We start from the raw sequence: 21,064 nt of genomic DNA, 5'->3' as shown, positions 1-21,064 counted from the left end.
TCTTATCCAGTTCAAACTTCCGAAAAAGGTTAGGTATGTGATGTATTTGAACCAAATTATAGAAGGGAATTAAATATAATGACATGTAATTTTTAAACATAGTTACTTTCTTGAAGTTGTCAGTGACATCATAAACATCAAGCTCTTAAGGGGCCCGCCTCGTCAGGGGTGTATGTGTGTTAGTGAGGCGGGGTGATAAGCGCGACGCTCGCTGGTGCTTCCAGCGCGGTATCGCCTCTAAGCGCAAGTCTCTGAACTGGCGCGCATTCGTCTCGTCGTCACAGGATAACTGTGAAATTTGAGCGGTGACCGTAACATTATATGGCGGAGAAATGAAGATAAAGGTGTTATGCAAGCCCCTTAAGTGCTTTCAAGAATCTGTACTGATTTTTTTATGCCTAAAAATTACTCTGAAAACACGCGTTTTAGGCATTTTAACGCTTCTAAAAATACAGTTTAAAAACTTAATCCGTAATTAAAAGTACTTTTCGGTCCTCAGCGAACTCTTAAATGCTATTCATAAATAGGCCCCACTCGGATATCTTGAGTAGTTTTGAAATCGCGTTGTTTTTCCTGAAGCTCTGCACACCGTATGTGTGACTAGGTAGGCGGGCCCCTTAACCAATATTTATAGGGTTTGGCGATGGACTGCGATAAAGTGTAAAGAGCTTAAATGCGTGCTCACAGTCTTAATCATTTAAGTGCAAGTGTCGCAGCACACACGTACCTTGTAGCAGCCACACACGTACCTTGTAGCAGCCACACACGTACCTTGTAGCAGCCACACACGTACCTTGTAGCAGCCACACACGTACCTTGTAGCAGCCACACACGTACCTTGTAGCAGCCACACACGTACCTTGTAGCAGCCACACACGTACCTTGTAGCAGCCACACACACACTAACAGACTCCAGTCTGTGAGCGCCGCGAGGAAATGACATAATTTTTTTCACTCGGGCGACCACAACTGACATGATAATCTCACCAGTTCACGAGTAATGACTTCAACAAGAAACCAAATTAAATTCTATGCCATGTCAAACAAAAAAAAAGCATGGAAACTTTATTTCAAAATGTATAAAATATTTGATATCGCAAGATGGCTAGGCCTAATTCCCCCCACCCCCCCCCCCCTAAGGAAGAGAGATGGAATCTCAACGACACCATAGTATTTAGGCTATAACGTTTTAAAAAATTTAAATTTACAATAATTTGTTTTCACCAAATAATTGTGTATACTTTAGTGGAGTGCTTGGAGTGATTCTTTGATACACACAGCTTACCCAGTGAAGGCATTGCCATTCAATATTCAATTGATTTTGGGGCATGATTACAACTGTAACAATACTGTCAAGAGGCACAATGTTGTGGTATTTGAAAATCTCTTAAAATACAACATCTGCCTTAACGGAGGCAAATTTTCAACAATAACCGACAAAAAAAATCTTAAAGTATAAAATTGGTTTAAGCCCATAAGCACAAAACATATTCTCTACTTTTGCAAAAGATTCATCTGGAAAACAGTTTCCAAGAAATAGTTTGTGAATACTACAAAAAATATATCGTAATTTTGTGCAACCCATCGCTATGCATATATGAAATACGTTGTTCAAGATACAGGATGTCCATAAAGTCCCGTTACCATTACATTCTGTTACTACAACCAAACGGGAAGAGATGAACGGTGGCGGTTTTAACCATTATGTTCCACGCATCCCAAAGTTTGTTTTATAATCACACCGTCTCAATGTGAGCCCCTTTTGTTTCCCTCAGGATGTGCAGACGATACTCGATCTCCGCCCACGTACCGCCAAGGATAGCAGCATTGACGCTTTCGATACGTTCTGTGATCCGTAGTTTCAGTGCCCTTATGTTAGGTACTGGAGTAGCGTACACGTAATCTTTGGCACCAAACATTGACCTTTGGACTGTCACGAATGATTTCACGGATTTGGTGTGGGTGTTCTGACCCCCATATTCGAACATTGTGGCGGTTGAGGTGGCCGCTTACATGGAAGGTTGACACGTCAGAAAAAACAACTTTCTTAAGATAGCCTCTGTCTTCATCAAGTGCGTTAAGCATGTAGCAGGCTATGTCATAACGCCGACGGGGGTCATCTGGCTGGAGAGCCTGGGTATGTTCGACTTTGTAGGCGAAAAGGCTTAAATGTTTATGAAGCACATTGTGCACTGTTGAACGTGGCATCTGCAGTTCCCGTGATGCACGACGAACAGATTTGCGGGGGCCTCGAACAAATGTGGTTTGAACATGTTCGATTGTTTCTTCTGAAACACCAGGTAGTCCACTACGAGGTTAGTCATGAACACTACCCGTCTCTGTGAAGTTTTTAACCCATCTCAGGATGCTTGGCTTGCTAGGAGATGCAGTCCCATATTGACGCCGATAACGTCTTTGCACTGTGATCGGCGACTGGGTCTTCGCATACCACATCACACACTGAGCTTTCTGTTGTGGTGTTGCCATAATGTGTCATTCCAGAAACAAAAGAAAAGCTATCACACACAAAAACTACCGACCTTCCCCAGCATTTTAGTAAAAACCACAACCGTTTATCTCCTTACGTTTGGTTGTAGTAACAGCATGTAATGGTAACGGGACTTTATGGACACTCTGTATTACTAATTTTTCTTACAAAATTGTTTCCAATACTTTATATTTTAATTGATGATTCGTTAAAAACATTTTTTTAAAACTTGGGAAAGATAATCGAATATCTAACAACTTGACTTTATTTTGTTTTATTGTTCTTACTAATGTGCGCAGTTAATAATGGAATGTTTTTAGGGAGCAGTTTACAAATAACTTCAACTATAGGAGGTACGGGGACAACACAAAATATAAATGCCCGGGTAAGAATCCGAACCCAGTATTGCTATTATGTAGCGATACAGTTGTTTTTATGTAAATGCACAAATTTTCAAATATCTGTAATTGTTAGAGACCGGAAAAATGCGCGGTTTCAATGGTCTTCAGGATAGACTGCACATTTCCCTGTACACTCGGCCAAATAACGCCAGTTCATTGGCTGCTGACTTGTAAGTCGTCTCAGCTGGTTGGTCTGTGATTCGATCCTTCTTTGGTTGGAGGTTTATAATTGGTTGAGATTCGTCCAGATGAACAGTAAGCCGATAGCAAAATAATGTAAAAGGTATAGGTATTTGACTTCTAGCTTATCGCTGAATGAATCCGCGAATTTTTCCGGTCTCTAGTAATTGTGTATTTACAGAAAAAAAGGTAACTATTTCAGTCTCAGTTAAAAATCCCATAACATTTTATTTTTGGTGTGAATCACTTGTTTATTGAATGCACGAGTATGTTTGCTACAGTGTCCAGTCCGCTCGAAGGAAGTCCGCGAGGTGTTGTGGAACAGGCGGACCTCAGTCCGTGGACTTGATGGACTTGACGAACTTGATGAAGTCGTCTCGCATCTTCTTGTCGGTGCCGTAGTGGTCCAGGAGGGTCTGCAGATCATCCGCCTTCTTCTCCTCCATGTAGAGGAACGCCTTGTGCAGCTTCTCCTTCTGGGCGTCGGTGCACATGCTGCACTTCGAGCTCATGGCGTCGCGGATGTGCTCTGCAACACATCAGTTCCACCAGCAAGTCATCTTCATAAACGACGTTTCAGAAGAAAATCAACGGTCACAGTAAAAATCTCACGGAATAGTGAACTTTCAGAACGATAAGGCTTGTTTGGTTTCAGACGAGAAAACTGATTATTTTATTTTATTTTTTTAAGCGAAACTTCTTTTCCGAGGGATCTACAATTTTCGAGCGTTACGAGAATTCCGATAGCGCGAGGGGAACAGTCAGGTACGTGGTGGGGGAACCGGCAGAGGAGGAGAGTGCGTTCAGCGGCGACGCTTCTCCCACGCATGCGCTAGCGGGCCAATGGGAAGACGGCAATAGCATAGCATGCTGTATGCTAGTTGTAACGGCCGGAAGGGGAGACGGCAGGGGAGAGGTAGCAATGACGCAGCAGTGATGCTACAGAATTCTCCTAACGCTGCTTGTGTTTTTGCTCCTCAGTTTTTTTTCTATTTGCGATTTTACCCGCATCTTTACTATTATTAATTATTATCTATTGTTCAATTTAAAAAAAATAATTAATCTATATTTATACCTAATAAGCAAGAAGTTTCGCTTCTATCGCGCGAGGACTCCACGCATACAATTTGAATTTATTTGTAACTGTTTTTTAATTGTTTGATGATTTCGTTAAAACACCTCATAAATACATTAATTATTACCAATTAAAATTGAAGCACCTGATATAGCATTTCCTTTTAATAACAATATATAATTTTGATTATTACCACCATATTTAACATATTAATTATAAGTAGCATTGTAGATACTGGTAGAGGCACTGGTTGAACTTTAAATATATGTATATATATTTAATAACATATGCCACAAATGTGGAAGGCGATCAGGGTTCAGTTCGCGAGTGAGAAACGGTTTGGACTTTGTAGTGACGTCGGGGTTTAAAATTTTTCCCACCAACATATTCCATTGCTGCTTTCTCTTACAGTTCCCTCAAACTCCTGAATTTAAATATTATTATGGGCACACGCCATTGCTGGTTTTCGCTGTACGTCGTAGAGAAACCACAAGAATGGACAAGAAAGATTAATAAACACACTCACAGAAAAACAAGCCAAACTCCGCTGATGGCTTGTTTTTCTGTGTTTTCCTTTCAGTGGACATAAAGTGAAAACCAGCATGTTTTACATCGATCTTCTCCATCACTAAAAGAACGTGAAGTGTTCCTGCCGCGTCAACAGTCAACTCTCGCCTCTGCGTGCGGCATGCATCGTGACGCGACGACAATGGGCGTTGATCCTGAAGGGGGGGGGGAGGAGGCTGGAATTAAGAAAGTGGGGGACTGCTGGCAATTACAAAAGCGTGACTGTGAAATGGGTTTGATGTCGGAACTATGTCTTATGGAAAACTTTCTGTGCATTTAAAAGTTTTCTGATTATTCCATGCTGTAGGAAAAAATATGGGCAGTATACAGAATGTCCACAAAATAATGTCCCAGTTTCGGTTTAATTTTGACTATTTACAAAAAAAATCACACGTTGAATTGAAGGTAAACTAACTTTTTAATTTTAAACTGTTCATTAGATGCACATTTATTAATGGAAGCAATAGCCTCTTCAATTCTGTGTCTCAACTCTGGCAAATATATATAGGTAGCGGCGGAAAGCAGAAACTATCTTTTATAAAGCCCCAAAAGGAAAAAAAAAACAATCGCATGGCGTTATGCCAGATGCACGCGGAGGCCAGCGAAAAAGAGCTCTGTCGTCTCAACTATCACGGACAATCCAACGGTCAGGGACTTACACGTCCAACCACTCTCGCACCATCAAGACATCACAGTGGGGGAGGGGCTCCATCCCAATTGGCGACAGAGCCATTCTTTCAAATGCCTCCACCTTCGGCGAATTACGATTCGTAACGCGTTGTTTGGGGCGACCACTCACAACTGCCCTACTGAAGAGCTGGACGCCTCTTGTCCAGAACTTTGGCCACGAGTCTCACTACCAGAAGTCAGACTGGAGTAGGGGAAAGGAGGGGAAGGCAGCACAGACCACCAGGGAGGGGGGCAATAAGGAGGAGAGGAGGAAGGAGGGAAGATTCTTGTTTAGCGATGACGTCACACTCATAAATGTCTCCTTGCTGCCGGCACAAGACAACACTTGAGAGGGATGCTGCACAGGACACAGGACGGGAGAGGGATCCCTCACCTTTGAGGTCCTTGCCGGCCGGAGGACACACGCCGCGGTCCAACAGGCAGTCCAGGTAGCGGCGGTAGGCGCGCTCGTTGTCCAGCACCTCCTCCACGCTCATGTTGTCGTAGCGGTCCGGGTACTTGTCCTCGGCGCTCGCCATGAGGCAGGCGGCCAGCAGGCAGGCGGCCAGCAGGGTCCCGGCGGCGGTCATCGCTCCTGCAGAGTCCTTCAGACACGAGGATACACACGAGCTATTGCCAGGTTCGCGGGTTCATTGACCTTCAAGATAGACTCCCAAATCCTCTACACACTCGGGCAAATGCCACCCACTCATCGGCTGCTGACTTGTGAGTCGTCTCGACTGGGTGGCCTGTGATTCGGCACTTCTATGAGTGACGGTCTCTAATTGGCCCCCAGTCCTCCAGGTTAACAGTGAACCAATGGCAGAAGCAGCACTAAGGTATAATTATTTGAATTTTAGCATAACACGAATTGAATCCGCGAATTTTTCAGGCCTCTAACTATTACCAGGGACCGGAAAAATTCGCGGATTCAGTGACATCTAGGATAGCCTCCATTATCCTCTGCATTTCTCAAGCAAACACGCGTGTTCATTGGGTACTAAATTGTGAGGCGTCTCCACTGGGTAGCTTGTGATTCGACGCTTCTTTGGTCGATAGTCTCATATTGGCTCAGAGAGCTCCAGTTAAACTGCGAGCCAACAGCAGAACCAGCAGAATTGTACACATGTTTGAATTTCAGCCTATCACGAAATGAATCCATGAATTTTCCCGGTCTCTAGCTATTACCAGGGACCGGAAAAAATTCGCGGGTTCAATGACCTCCAGGATGAACTCCAAAGTTCTACGTACACTCGGTCAAATGCCATCCGCTCATTGGCTGCTGTCTTGTGAGACGTCCCAACGTAGCAGCCGGTGATTCGATAGAGCTTTGGTTGGGTGTTTCTCATTGGCCCAGAGTCACCCAGGTGAGTGGTGAGCCAATAGCAGAGGCATCACTGAGGTATAACTATTTGTATTTTAGCCTATCGCGAAATGAATTCGCGAATTTTTCCGGTCTCTAGCTATTACTTCACGGGATAAACTATTTGTAGCAGTCAGCCACTACATAATAACAAGACATTCCATGAAAGTATGTACTATGCTGGAAAGAGCCAAACGTCTTAAATTTAAATGGTATAAACCAAAATGTTGAAACCAAGATGGCGTCTTTTAATTACACATCTTTAGAAATAAACAACATAAATTATCAGCTTATGCTCTAGATGAAATACCAGGAAAATTTATTTCTACAATTCTCATTCCTAATTTTACTTTACAAAAGTACAATTTTTTCCAATACATTAAACAAATTTCCATTCCATTACAAAAGTTGTGTCTGGAACTGTTGCTCTCTATGGCTTGCATTTGGCAATGGAGCACACATAAACAAGGACAATGTTAATAGCAGAAATTGTGCATTGGAAAGAGAGAGTAAATGCTCATTAAAATGCACAATACATAGAGACCGGAAAAATTCGCGGATTCATTCGGCGATAAGCTAGAAGTCAAATACATATACCTTTTCGATGATTTTGCTATCAGCTTACTGTTCATCTGGACGAATCTCAACCAATTATAAACCTCCAACCAAAGAAGGATCGAATCACAGACAAACCAGCTGAGACGACTTACAAGTCAGCAGCCAATGAACTGGCGTTATTTGGCCGAGTGTACAGGGAAATGTGCAGTCTATCCTGAAGGCCATTGAAACCGCGAATTTTTCCGGTCTCTAAAAATACAATCTAAGGATGAGAGGCGTTGTAGGAGTTTATAACCAGTAACCCCGCAGGCAAAGGTTTGCTTTTCAGAAAACAGTTCGACGAGGGTTTGCCTTGAACTCCCGAGGACTCCGGGATGCGACCGTGGCTACCTTTCCACGCAACCAGCACGAGCATGTTCACCATCAGCAAGCATTGCGTCGCATTGCCAGGCTAGACCTCTGACAGTTATAGGTTTTATTATATTATTTACTGAATTAAAAAAATATATATATAAGGCACGACAAGCAGAATCACAGTTTACAGTTACGACGTTGGGTACCAATAATTTTGTAATTCCGTTCTTGTTGCGTAAAAGGAGTTAAGTCCAAAATCACTGTTTTGAGAAAATCGCGATTGAAAATCATCAGGTTTCTTGAAGTCAGTTTTTAAAGCTTTATTAACTGCTTTAGAACTTTGCGAACTCATTAATTAATTTAAAATACTGTCTCTAATCTCCTTTATTAATTTCAAAAGTAAATAATTCAATTTTTAACCACTTGTTTCTGAAACCCCTCTAGGCAACAAGCACAGAAGGGTAGTGTCTGAGACACCTCACAGACCCACCTGGTATCTCGGCTGCGGCGGTAAGAAGACTCGTGCCTAGTGTCATGTGTTCCTCGTGGTGCCGGCGGGGTGTGTACGGGATCTCGCGAACAGACCGACATTTATACGTCGTCGCGAACTTCCGGTGCCAGCTGTTCTCCGGGGGACTTCACCACGCGGGCACGTCACCACACACCTCGAGATTACAGCCTTATCTCCGGCCATCAAGAGCGCTAATTGTCCCGCGCTGAATGTCACCTCGACCCGACAATTACTTTGCGCATCTCTGTCCTCGCCCGGGAAGGGAAGGGAAGGGAAGAAGAAGGAAAAAGGCGCGTGCTCGGAAGATTCGGCGTGACGGCGCTGTAGTCTCGTGGGCAGCGCAGGCGTGGCGGCTGTTTCGGAACACACCCTCCAGCTGGCGACCAGCAGGTGAGCTGTAGGGCCTTGCGCGACTCTAGCCCGCGACCCCGGCGCGCTGTCTTGTCGCTGCGACACTGCAGTGAGCTGTCCCGTCCCTGTGGGGCCTAGCGCGACTCTAGCCCGCGACTCCGGCGCGCTGTCTTGTCGCTGCGACACTGCAGTGAGCTGTCCCGCCCCTGTGGGGCCTAGCGCAACTCTAGCCCGCGACTCCGGCGCGCTGTCTTGTCGCTGCGACACTGCAGTGAGCTGTCCCGCCCCTGTGGGGCCTAGCGCGACTCTAGCCCGCGACTCCAGCGCGCTGTCTTGTCGCTGCGACACTGCAGTGAGCTGTCCCGCCCCTGTGGGGCCTAGCGCGACTCTAGCCCGCGACTCCGGCGCGCTGTCTTGTCGCTGCGACACTGCAGTGAGCTGTCCCGCCCCTGTGGGGCCTAGCGCGACTCTAGCCCGCGACTCCAGCGCGCTGTCTTGTCGCTGCGACACTGCAGTGAGCTGTCCCGCCCCTGTGGGGCCTAGCGCGACTCTAGCCCGCGACCCCGGCGCGCTGTCTTGTCGCTGCGACACTGCAGTGAGCTGTCCCGCCCCCGTGGGGCCTAGCGCGACTCTAGCCCGCGACCCCGGCGCGCTGTCTTGTCGCTGCGACACTGCAGTTAGCTGTCCCGTCCCCGTGGGGCCTAGCGCGACTCTAGCCCGCGACTCCAGCGCGCTGTCTTGTCGCTGCGACACTGCAGTGAGCTGTCCCGCCCCTGTGGGGCCTAGCGCGACTCTAGCCCGCGACTCCGGCGCGCTGTCTTGTCGCTGCGACACTGCAGTGAGCTGTCCCGCCCCCGTGGGGCCTAGCGCGACTCTAGCCCGCTACTCCGGCGCGCTGTCTTGTCGCTGCGACACTGCAGTGAGCTGTCCCGCCCCTGTGGGGCCTAGCGCGACTCTAGCCCGCGACTCCGGCGCGCTGTCTTGTCGCTGCGACACTGCAGTGAGCTGTCCCGCCCCTGTGGGGCCTAGCGCGACTCTAGCCCGTGACTCCGGCGCGCTGTCTTGTCGCTGCGACACTGCAGTGAGCTGTCCCGCCCCCGTGGGGCCTAGCGCGACTCTAGCCCGCGACTCCAGCGCGCTGTCTTGTCGCTGCGACACTGCAGTGAGCTGTCCCGCCCCCGTGGGGCCTAGCGCGACTCTAGCCCGTGACTCCGGCGCGCTGTCTTGTCGCTGCGACACTGCAGTGAGCTGTCCCGCGCCTGTGGGGCCTAGCGCGACTCTAGCCCGTGACTCCGGCGCGCTGTCTTGTCGCTGCGACACTGCAGTGAGCTGTCCCGCCCCTGTGGGGCCTAGCGCGACTCTAGCCCGCGACTCCGGCGCGCTGTCTTGTCGCTGCGACACTGCAGTTAGCTGTCCCGCCCCTGTGGGGCCTAGCGCGACTCTAGCCCGTGACTCCGGCGCGCTGTCTTGTCGCTGCGACACTGCAGTGAGCTGTCCCGCCCCCGTGGGGCCTAGCGCGACTCTAGCCCGCGACTCCAGCGCGCTGTCTTGTCGCTGCGACACTGCAGTGAGCTGTCCCGCCCCTGTGGGGCCTAGCGCGACTCTAGCCCGCGACTCCGGCGCGCTGTCTTGTCGCTGCGACACTGCAGTGAGCTGTCCCGCCCCTGTGGGGCCTAGCGCGACTCTAGCCCGCGACTCCGGCGCGCTGTCTTGTCGCTGCGACACTGCAGTGAGCTGTCCCGCCCCTGTGGGGCCTAGCGCGACTCTAGCCCGCGACTCCGGCGCGCTGTCTTGTCGCTGCGACACTGCAGTGAGCTGTCCCGCCCCTGTGGGGCCTAGCGCGACTCTAGCCCGCGACTCCAGCGCGCTGTCTTGTCGCTGCGACACTGCAGTGAGCTGTCCCGCCCCTGTGGGGCCTAGCGCGACTCTAGCCCGCGACCCCGGCGCGCTGTCTTGTCGCTGCGACACTGCAGTGAGCTGTCCCGCCCCCGTGGGGCCTAGCGCGACTCTAGCCCGCGACCCCGGCGCGCTGTCTTGTCGCTGCGACACTGCAGTTAGCTGTCCCGTCCCCGTGGGGCCTAGCGCGACTCTAGCCCGCGACTCCAGCGCGCTGTCTTGTCGCTGCGACACTGCAGTGAGCTGTCCCGCCCCTGTGGGGCCTAGCGCGACTCTAGCCCGCGACTCCGGCGCGCTGTCTTGTCGCTGCGACACTGCAGTGAGCTGTCCCGCCCCCGTGGGGCCTAGCGCGACTCTAGCCCGCTACTCCGGCGCGCTGTCTTGTCGCTGCGACACTGCAGTGAGCTGTCCCGCCCCTGTGGGGCCTAGCGCGACTCTAGCCCGCGACTCCGGCGCGCTGTCTTGTCGCTGCGACACTGCAGTGAGCTGTCCCGCCCCTGTGGGGCCTAGCGCGACTCTAGCCCGTGACTCCGGCGCGCTGTCTTGTCGCTGCGACACTGCAGTGAGCTGTCCCGCCCCCGTGGGGCCTAGCGCGACTCTAGCCCGCGACTCCAGCGCGCTGTCTTGTCGCTGCGACACTGCAGTGAGCTGTCCCGCCCCCGTGGGGCCTAGCGCGACTCTAGCCCGTGACTCCGGCGCGCTGTCTTGTCGCTGCGACACTGCAGTGAGCTGTCCCGCGCCTGTGGGGCCTAGCGCGACTCTAGCCCGTGACTCCGGCGCGCTGTCTTGTCGCTGCGACACTGCAGTGAGCTGTCCCGCCCCTGTGGGGCCTAGCGCGACTCTAGCCCGCGACTCCGGCGCGCTGTCTTGTCGCTGCGACACTGCAGTTAGCTGTCCCGCCCCTGTGGGGCCTAGCGCGACTCTAGCCCGTGACTCCGGCGCGCTGTCTTGTCGCTGCGACACTGCAGTGAGCTGTCCCGCCCCCGTGGGGCCTAGCGCGACTCTAGCCCGCGACTCCAGCGCGCTGTCTTGTCGCTGCGACACTGCAGTGAGCTGTCCCGCCCCTGTGGGGCCTAGCGCGACTCTAGCCCGCGACTCCGGCGCGCTGTCTTGTCGCTGCGACACTGCAGTGAGCTGTCCCGCCCCTGTGGGGCCTAGCGCGACTCTAGCCCGCGACTCCGGCGCGCTGTCTTGTCGCTGCGACACTGCAGTGAGCTGTCCCGCCCCTGTGGGGCCTAGCGCGACTCTAGCCCGCGACTCCGGCGCGCTGTCTTGTCGCTGCGACACTGCAGTGAGCTGTCCCGCCCCTGTGGGGCCTAGCGCGACTCTAGCCCGCGACTCCAGCGCGCTGTCTTGTCGCTGCGACACTGCAGTGAGCTGTCCCGCCCCCGTGGGGCCTAGCGCGACTCTAGCCCGCGACTCCAGCGCGCTGTCTTGTCGCTGCGACACTGCAGTGAGCTGTCCCGCCCCTGTGGGGCCTAGCGCGACTCTAGCCCGCGACTCCAGCGCGCTGTCTTGTCGCTGCGACACTGCAGTGAGCTGTCCCGCCCCTGTGGGGCCTAGCGCGACTCTAGCCCGCGACTCCGGCGCGCTGTCTTGTCGCTGCGACACTGCAGTGAGCTGTCCCGCCCCTGTGGGGCCTAGCGCGACTCTAGCCCGCGACTCCGGCGCGCTGTCTTGTCGCTGCGACACTGCAGTGAGCTGTCCCGCCCCCGTGGGGCCTAGCGCGACTCTAGCCCGCGACTCCAGCGCGCTGTCTTGTCGCTGCGACACTGCAGTGAGCTGTCCCGCCCCTGTGGGGCCTAGCGCGACTCTAGCCCGCGACTCCGGCGCGCTGTCTTGTCGCTGCGACACTGCAGTGAGCTGTCCCGCCCCTGTGGGGCCTAGCGCGACTCTAGCCCGCGACTCCGGCGCGCTGTCTTGTCGCTGCGACACTGCAGTGAGCTGTCCCGCCCCTGTGGGGCCTAGCGCGACTCTAGCCCGCGACTCCGGCGCGCTGTCTTGTCGCTGCGACACTGCAGTGAGCTGTCCCGCCCCTGTGGGGCCTAGCGCGACTCTAGCCCGCGACTCCGGCGCGCTGTCTTGTCGCTGCGACACTGCAGTGAGCTGTCCCGCCCCCGTGGGGCCTAGCGCGACTCTAGCCCGCGACTCCGGCGCGCTGTCTTGTCGCTGCGACACTGCAGTGAGCTGTCCCGCCCCTGTGGGGCCTAGCGCGACTCTAGCCCGCGACTCCGGCGCGCTGTCTTGTCGCTGCGACACTGCAGTGAGCTGTCCCGCCCCTGTGGGGCCTAGCGCAACTCTAGCCCGCGACTCCGGCGCGCTGTCTTGTCGCTGCGACACTGCAGTGAGCTGTCCCGCCCCTGTGGGGCCTAGCGCGACTCTAGCCCGTGACTCCGGCGCGCTGTCTTGTCGCTGCGACACTGCAGTGAGCTGTCCCGCCCCTGTGGGGCCTAGCGCGACTCTAGCCCGCGACCCCGGCGCGCTGTCTTGTCGCTGCGACACTGCAGTGAGCTGTCCCGTCCCCGTGGGGCCTAGCGCGACTCTAGCCCGCGACTCCGGCGCGTTGTCTTGTCGCTGCGACACTGCAGTGAGCTGTCCCGCCCCTGTGGGGCCTAGCGCGACTCTAGCCCGCGACTCCGGCGCGCTGTCTTGTCGCTGCGACACTGCAGTGTGCTGTCCCGCCCCTGTGGGGCCTAGCGCGACTCTAGCCCGCGACCCCGGCGCGCTGTCTTGTCGCTGCGACACTGCAGTGAGCTGTCCCGTCCCCGTGGGGCCTAGCGCGACTCTAGCCCGCGACTCCGGCGCGCTGTCTTGTCGCTGCGACACTGCAGTGAGCTGTCCCGCCCCTGTGGGGCCTAGCGCGACTCTAGCCCGCGACCCCGGCGCGCTGTCTTGTCGCTGCGACACTGCAGTGAGCTGTCCCGCCCCTGTGGGGCCTAGCGCAACTCTAGCCCGCGACTCCGGCGCGCTGTCTTGTCGCTGCGACACTGCAGTGTGCTGGCCGACCGGGCATTAGCCCAGCGCAGTTTTAGAAGGGCGGGAGAGTATGAGGCGCGGAAAAAATTGAGGGACGGGAGAAATAAATTTTTTAACTTACGGTAAAGATATAATTTCCAATAATACATGCAAAATCATACAATTTAAAGTACAACATAAATACAGTAAAAAAACGGAAAGGACAAACAGCCAATGCCTTTGAAAAACCTAAGTATTTAGTTGCATAATGTGTTGTATTAAAACTGGTTACTAGTGAAAGCATTTATGGTTGGCTTGACATTTTTCTGAAAGGGTTGTTACCAAACGTTACTTCCCAGAGGTCACGCAAGTGAACACAGGTAACTATTATCACTTGAGATGAAACATGTATTACGTAACAGCAATGTCGCGAAACATTAACACGACAAGTCCCCAACTGACACTTGATAAGGACATCACATGTTAAATATGTCGAGCAAGACCGGGTTCCGAGTGATACTCTTGCGCAGTTCGTTGCTATATCGATCCTTGCACGAGGACAGCGATACGCAACGATACAAACATCGATATGGGGGAAGGGATCGACCCCTGCGGTATGGCCGGGTTTCAAGCTCTGAAACCTCCACTCCCCGCCCGGGGGGGCTGGGGGGGGGGGGGGGGGCGTAAAGCGAGTGTAACGACTAACCATTTGGGAAATCTTGACTAACCAAAGACTAAGACCAAATTATTGCTCGATTTTCCTGCGTTGCATTTTTGTTAATTTTGTGTTCGTTTAGAGTGACCTTGATGTCAACAAAACGGGCGTAAAGCCTAAAGTAAAAACATTGGGTTAGTGAGACTGAGTTACGTGTGTAGGATACGCGAACATTGTAGATTTTAAGAAGCACCAACTTAATATTCCAAACATTTTTTGTACTTCCCAGTAAAATAAACCAATTTTAGTTTGCCAACATTCAAAATATCACACTTTTGATGAAATTTAGAGATATGTGATTACGTCACTATCAAGCTTGTCGAATGTAAAACAAGAAAGTGTAGAGTTTCTTGCAGGTGGAAGAGCGAACATAATCTGAATAAAGTGCAGCAGTAACCTTTCCAATTAGTCGAGTTACAACTGGTGCAGAAGGTGAGCAAGTGGCCAAACTGGAACGCAAGTTTAATTCGATTGAGAACATGTCCGCTGGCCTAGATAATGTCGGACGTGAAAGAATTGGATAACAGAACTGCAAGACACACTCTCGCACATGCAGAATGTTTATAAAATTATCAACTCCTGTGTGACAAAACGACCGAAAATATAATCTGGCCTACATTATTTATAAACTAAACCGTTTACGCTTTAAAACATATTTTGGTAATCTGTGTATAAAAAGTATTTCAGCCAAATAAAAACAACCTCTTTACAGAAAGTACGTTCTATGGCGTCTAAAGATCGTTTTAAATCTCAGTAGGCGAGACCCCTCCAAGGGAAATTGCCCTAGCAACGAACCTTTTATATGAAATAACATAATAATCTTTATGAACCTAATTTTGAAATATATTTCAAACCCGCTATATGTACGTTTTTGTGTAACGTATGTTTGTGTGTTTCTTGGCGCTACCTCAGGGAAGAAGAACCAATCAGAGACTAGCTACAGAGAAACTAACTTTTGAACGAACAATGCAAAAATGAGAGTGAAAGGTTCTTAAAAATGACCTAACGCAGTTAACAAGCCCTGCAACATTATTGGTAGGTTTTAGCTAAAGAAACTAACATCCATCTGATTTAAGGTTCTTAGATAGTGTTAAACTGTGTGCTAATTAGCTATGTAACAGGTCCGTGCTGTAAAGTATTGTTTAAAGGGCAAAAAATAAAATCAATGAGTCCCCCGTCTTTACATACCATTAATCTTCATTGTTGGTGACCATTAGGTGACAATAACTAATTCAAACTATAGTGAACTGACACTATCCAGGCATATTTTTAAAGAAAAAAAATATTTTTATTAAAGAAGTAATATACTTCTAAGCAATTATTTCTACGTGATATTTCGAAAGTGACAACAAACTGCACTTAAAACATGACAGGCACCTGTCATCTCAGTGGTCCCTAGAAAAGGATTTTGTTTGCCTTCCACTGATTATAGCCAGTCGGGGTCCATACAAATAAATTTAATCAAAGAAACGTCAGCAGTGATGTGCATTCTAACCTGAAGACTATTTTTTTTGAGTTTTGTGCCCACCTTAACAGCCAGACTATTATCAAGTGTAGGCTGACACAGCTTTCTTATTTATTCCATATTCTAACAAAACGGTGCATGGTATCTGATAACATAAATAATAAACAATTTTATGAGCTAGCCAACATGTTTTGTGAACTTTGACAATTTAAGAGTATATGTTGTGTAAAACCAACAGAGTGCAAATCTTACAGTTTCTTCATGTTATCTATTCAATGTATTGCGCTAAAATATTGAAAACCATATGATTTAGTGCTTGTTTATTAGTATTGGGTCAGAATCCAACTGAATTTAGTAACCAACACTTGTAGATTCTTATTGAGTTATTTTCTACATAATCACACACTAGTAAATATGTGTAATCAAAATCCCTTATAGTAAAGAATTTATCTTTCAGTTTGTTAGCCCAAGAGAGGCCTAGTTTCATATTAAATCTTATATATATATACACTAGAGCAACTTAGACTGAAACCTCTTCATTTGAAGACAGAAGGATTTCCTAAATCTCAGGAATTACATAACTGGAGATATAGTATAGCAGTTCGAAGAGAATCATTGGTCATAAGACCAGAAACCCGGCAGTTCACAGCTAGCAGTACATGTGCGTACAACAAGTTGCATAAAACATTATTATCAGGCGACTTGGTGCGTAGCCTATAGCGTCAGTTTTGTGAGACGATTCTTCATTAGAAATTAAGTTCAAAATTTGTTTATGACATTTGCTTGTGTGCATACGACAGACGGTATGGGAACATAAAAACTGGAATTCAAAATTGTGTTTATTTGAAACTATCATTAATTTATCTAGATAAAAAATATATATATTTTTAAATACACGTTTAAAAAAGAAAGTATTCAAAGTGATTTAGTAACTTATGTTTAATTTTTTTTTTTTAGTCTTTGATCTATGAAAAAAATACTAATCTTCTTGCGAAATTTCCCAAATTATTATTATGAGACATTTATTTTAAAAAAAATATTAAGTATTTCAGGACCAAAGTGGGGTGTTGACCTCAATGGAAAACTTAATGAGAATGATGTTCTTAATATAAGTTTGATATATTTATGTATATTATTTATCAAATATTGCTCAAAAACGTTCGCTATTACTCAATTTGCTTTCTAAAGAAACATAATTATTAGTTAGTGTTTAGATTGCTTATACTACAGTTTACTTAATATTCATTTCAGTCAAATTTATATAGATGGATTTGATTTGATTTATTAAAAAAATAATTTTCCAAAATTAACGCAATGCAAACTGAATTTTATTTGAAAACTGACACTAATAGCTTATATCGTTGTTTGGGTACACAAATAATGTAAAAATCGTTGCGCCAATTACTGAACAGGGTTACATATTTTTTCTCAAGATATAAGCATCAAGATTAAACCAAGGGACGAGGGAAAAAAATATATTTTTTAAATTAAAATAAATTAACAGCCAAGCTTCCTGAGATGGTCCAACTTTACAACACAATGAAGAAAAATTAAAAAATGAATCAAAAGAAGACATTAGAGTACCTGTTTGAATTGAGTTATAAATGCTACGATAAACAGAAAACAAGTTTAGTATAATTTCACTCGGAAGTATCATTATCAATACATAACTATTTGATTCTGCAGCAAACATTTTGAAATGTCACATGTTCATTATTATTATTTATAAGCATTTCGATTTGGGAAAATAAAAGTGTAAATATAGTTTTTTTTCCGGAAGAAACTTGATCAGGCAAAGAATGAGAGGTTTTCACCAACATTTTATACGTGCTTCTATAACGTAAAGTAATAAAAAAAAATTTTTTTCGTGTTATGTTTTCTTCCTAACTATGATGCAACATATTTGCGTAATTATCTGTCTTTTATTTCCACAATTATCTTTATTCTCGTCAGTTTTCTTTCCCATGCAGTTACTATTTCGCAATTAAAATTAATTGTTCTTCAAGGTCTGGCATGGTCAGTGAAAAGAATGAGCGTATTAAGTGCAGTTAAGTAATTCTGAGGTAGTTTACACATTTATTCCGCCAAAACAAAATAAAATGTGTCGGGAATAATTATAAGTATGCCTATACTATTCCTGTTGTAGTAACGAATTAAGGACGTGGAAGTGTGTCATTGGATATTTTTGAATTTTAAATAGAGAGTAGGCATTTTTGCGTAATGATGAATTATTATGTTTTGGGAAATGTTTCTCTAATTATGTCACCACTTTTTATGAACTAAGGTATTTTGTTCACTTTGAACAAAGTATCTTTTTTAGGAAAACATTTCTCAGATATGTTTTAATGATTGTCAGTTATCTCTGACAACTTGATGTAAGCTTTTGGACATACGCCATTGCTAAGCACATGTATGTCTGTAGAAGAAAACTACAAAAATCCCAAAAGACAAAAACACAAATTAAGCAAAAAATTGCTGTTGTCAACAGGATATAAACACCACATAATATTCCATAACAGGAATATGGTCAACAAACAAAGAAAAACAAAGAAAATGGACTAACAGAACAAAAAAAACCCACAAATGATGACAGCACAAACATATTGAACCCAACAAAATTTTAGAAAACTATTGTGTTTGTTTCGTCCTTTCGTTTTGTCGTGATTTTGTCCCGTTTCAACTGTTGTGCTTTTTTTTTTTTTTGGGTTCAATATTTTTGTACTGTCATCATTTGTGGGTTTTTTCGTTCTCTTCTGTTTTTTTGGAAAACTATTGTGTTTGTTTCGTCTTTTCGTTTTGTCGTGTTTTTGTCTCGTTTCAACTGTTGTTCTGAATTTTGTTGGGTTCAATATTTTTGTGCTGTCATCATTTGTGGGGATTTTTTCGTTATGTTAGTCCATTTTCTTTGTTTTTCTTTGTTTTTTGACCATATTTCTGTTATGGATTATTATGTGGTGTTTATATCCTGTTGACAACAGCAATTTTTTGCTTAATTTGTGTTTTTGTCTTTTGTGTCATTGAATTTTTCTTCTACAGACATACATGTGCTTTAGCAATGGCGTATGTCCATAAGATTACATCAAGTCATGCACTCCCATTGCACAAATCTTTCAAAGATAATATATCTCTGACAAATGTCAAAAATTTCAGTGTGAAATACATTTAAGTGTAATGACTCAAAGGATAAGGTGTACATAGATTCAGAATAAACCGCCTAATTTGAAAACTGCTTACAATAGAAGAGTGATGTTTGTTTAAGAATACACTGAGAGAGAATGAGAAATTGTGTTTTCGTATTTCGTTTTTAGTCTGTATTTTTAGGAGGGTGAAAATGGTTAAAACGCCGGTGCTTCAGAATAATATTAAGATACGAAACATACAGAAGATATTCTTGAAACCAATAAAGCGACTTGCATTACACCCGCATCTTCATTTCTCCGCCAATCAAGTGTCATTGTTGCGCTATGCACGATGATAAGACTGCCCGCTAGTTCTGAGCCTTGCCTTACACTTTGGCCTAATAGTGTTCTCACTTAGACTTTTTGTGGGTCACTGCAACAATTTGGCTTACGATAATTTCCATAAAATAGTTATACCGTGTACTACTTCTTGGCTTTTAGGTATCCCCGACGTTTCGGCATGCCTCGTTAAAGCCATCTTCAAGGGCGATTAACAACTTAAGGCCCACTTTCTGGCATTGCACATCAACACTTCCGCGGAACATAGAACAAGGAGGAAGATAGAGAAGTGTGATTCTTACAGAGGAGGAAACATAAACCATGTTTCACGCTACACGTGATGATATCTGTTGGGTGGGCCCATAACTACTACCAAAATAACTAGGACTAGAAGTTAAAAGCCAAAGTTTGAGGTATTTAATATTAATTTAGTTACTTGCATATTAAAAAAATGTAAACCGTACAAAATCGCTTATTGCTGTTTATTTTTTAAACAAAAACATCGTTCTATATAAATGAGTAGGAGATGAAAAACTTCCTGGTATGCCACACCACATAATATGTGGCTACCAAAAATAAGCGAATTAAATTTCAATGGTTTGTTTGCCTGATAATAGCTTATGCAGTACTTGTCACAATTCATTTAGTCATGTTATTAATATATCATGAAAGCTTCTATTAAGCGGGTGGATCCAAAACTACTTCAAAAAAACTAGCTCTCCGTCTTGGAAATTAGAGTTTCTCCCCCATTCCACAGACCTAGGCTCAAAAGTAGTTAATACTCTGGAAATACTACGACATAGATGTAGTGTTACGAGGATGCTAAAGACGAGGCAGGCCAGTCGGCCCGTTACGCCGGCCAGCGGGGATTCAGGGGAGGCCCCGTCTCTCGGCCACAGGTGCCCGGGAGATTCCATGTCAAATCAACATCTGGCTCCAGATCGACTTCCTTCGACAATGTCTTAACTCTGGCCGAATGCTTTCGGATGTCTTAAAGGAAGCCGTGGACAATTTGAATGGTTACGGCACCAGAGCCCAGTGTGTAGATGGCTGTGGAAACCACAGAACTGATTCATGTAAGTACTGTCAAGTGTGATGTTCTACAGCTATGTACTTAAGCAAGACGATGTGCAAAGTTTTGGAATTCTACTTAACCTTTCTGTAGAGGATCCAGAAATGCCTTATTTGAAAATCTGGCTCTGGTAGTATTTCTATAGTTGGCTTTTAAATTTACAGAAAAATATATACAACTAAAATTGTTGTCATAATTTGACTACACATTCTTCAATGAAATTTTATTTTTAGAAATTGATATTTTTAGATTTAATACATAGTCTGCGCGGCTAATCAATGCCGTAGAAGCAACGCTCTGGAATATGATATATATTTTTCTTCAATTATTGACTTAAAGTTATAATTAAAAATTCTAAAAAGTGAATTTTTACTAATTTCTGGAATCAAATATTCAAATTGGGTAATCTTAAATTTTATTGTGATTAGTTTAATTGGAAACAGCTAGACAGGCATCGATGGTAGGCCAGTCACACAACTTATTATAAACACTATCATTTTCCGGTTTTCGTTTCTTTGTAGTAAATTTAGTGCATGTTGTTCCAAGTGTTCACATATGCATATTGTTGGTGCTGGCATCACCAAGAAGTGTGACGACATGAATAAGTCATGGGTTCGGAGAGTTGCAGTTTTATGGATGAGACACTCGTAAGTCAGCGTGTGGTAAGCTCGGCACAACCTTTTATTTTTGACGTGACAACGTCTAATAAATCGATGAACGCCGGCTGCACGCACGAAAAAGTGACCCGTTACGCACATTGTCCCGTTACGCTCATTGCACGTTTGCGCAGCATCTATCTCTCTTCCACTCGATTGGAACAACCATCGATTTGACTTTTTAGAAAAACCCTTTCCTGCCTGGCGGTACTTGTGAGTCCCACAATGTTTGAAGCCCCATAGAAATAGTGTGTGCATGTTTGAAACCACGTGCTGCCTGTCGGGACCTCTGGGTCCCTGTATAGCTCCGCTCTGCCAGTTGTCAAAGAA

The 21,064-nt window shown here is 46.6% G+C and overlaps 2 protein-coding genes across 2 annotated transcripts; both read right to left on the bottom strand.

Annotated features, from left to right (window-relative positions):
• Positions 1-3,294: 3,294 nt before the first annotated feature.
• Positions 3,295-8,232, bottom strand: LOC134532483 (ejaculatory bulb-specific protein 3-like). The gene is made up of 3 exons (XM_063368906.1): positions 8,146-8,232; positions 5,775-5,985; positions 3,295-3,598 (listed from the first exon to the last, which is right to left on the bottom strand). The coding sequence occupies exons 2-3, from the start codon at positions 5,968-5,970 to the stop codon at positions 3,402-3,404; spliced, it is 393 nt and encodes a 130-aa protein (XP_063224976.1). The 5' UTR covers positions 5,971-5,985; positions 8,146-8,232; the 3' UTR covers positions 3,295-3,401.
• A 1,167-nt stretch (positions 8,233-9,399) lies between these two features.
• On the bottom strand, positions 9,400-19,923 carry LOC134533366 (uncharacterized). Its single transcript, XM_063370885.1, has 3 exons — positions 19,861-19,923; positions 10,855-13,392; positions 9,400-10,737 (listed from the first exon to the last, which is right to left on the bottom strand). Exons 1-3 carry the CDS (start codon positions 19,921-19,923, stop codon positions 9,400-9,402), a joined length of 3,939 nt encoding a protein of 1,312 aa, XP_063226955.1.
• Positions 19,924-21,064: the final 1,141 nt, after the last annotated feature.

The sequence above is a fragment of the Bacillus rossius genome, chromosome 6 (genome assembly GCF_032445375.1).
Source record: "Bacillus rossius redtenbacheri isolate Brsri chromosome 6, Brsri_v3, whole genome shotgun sequence".
Lineage (NCBI taxonomy): Eukaryota > Metazoa > Arthropoda > Insecta > Phasmatodea > Bacillidae > Bacillus > Bacillus rossius.
This window is presented reverse-complemented; position numbering and strand designations above follow the sequence as displayed.

What these genes read in the sequence shown, in the direction of transcription:
- LOC134532483 (XM_063368906.1), bottom strand. Translation starts at nt 5,970, where the DNA reads ATGACCGCCGCCGGGACCCTGCTGGCCGCCTGCCTGCTGGCCGCCTGC. An exon ending in GGCCGGCAAGGACCTCAAAG is followed by an intron (nt 3,599 to 5,774) that starts GTGAGGGATCCC and finishes GATGTGTTGCAG; the next exon opens with AGCACATCCGCGACGCCATG.
- LOC134533366 (XM_063370885.1), bottom strand. Translation starts at nt 19,923, where the DNA reads ATGGAATCTCCCGGGCACCTGTGGCCGAGAGACGGGGCCTCCCCTGAA. An exon ending in CTGAATCCCCGCTGGCCGGC is followed by an intron (nt 13,393 to 19,860) that starts GTAACGGGCCGA and finishes GCAGTGTCGCAG; the next exon opens with CGACAAGACAGCGCGCCGGA. An exon ending in ACAGCGCGCCGGAGTCGCGG is followed by an intron (nt 10,738 to 10,854) that starts GCTAGAGTCGCG and finishes GGGGCGGGACAG; the next exon opens with CTCACTGCAGTGTCGCAGCG.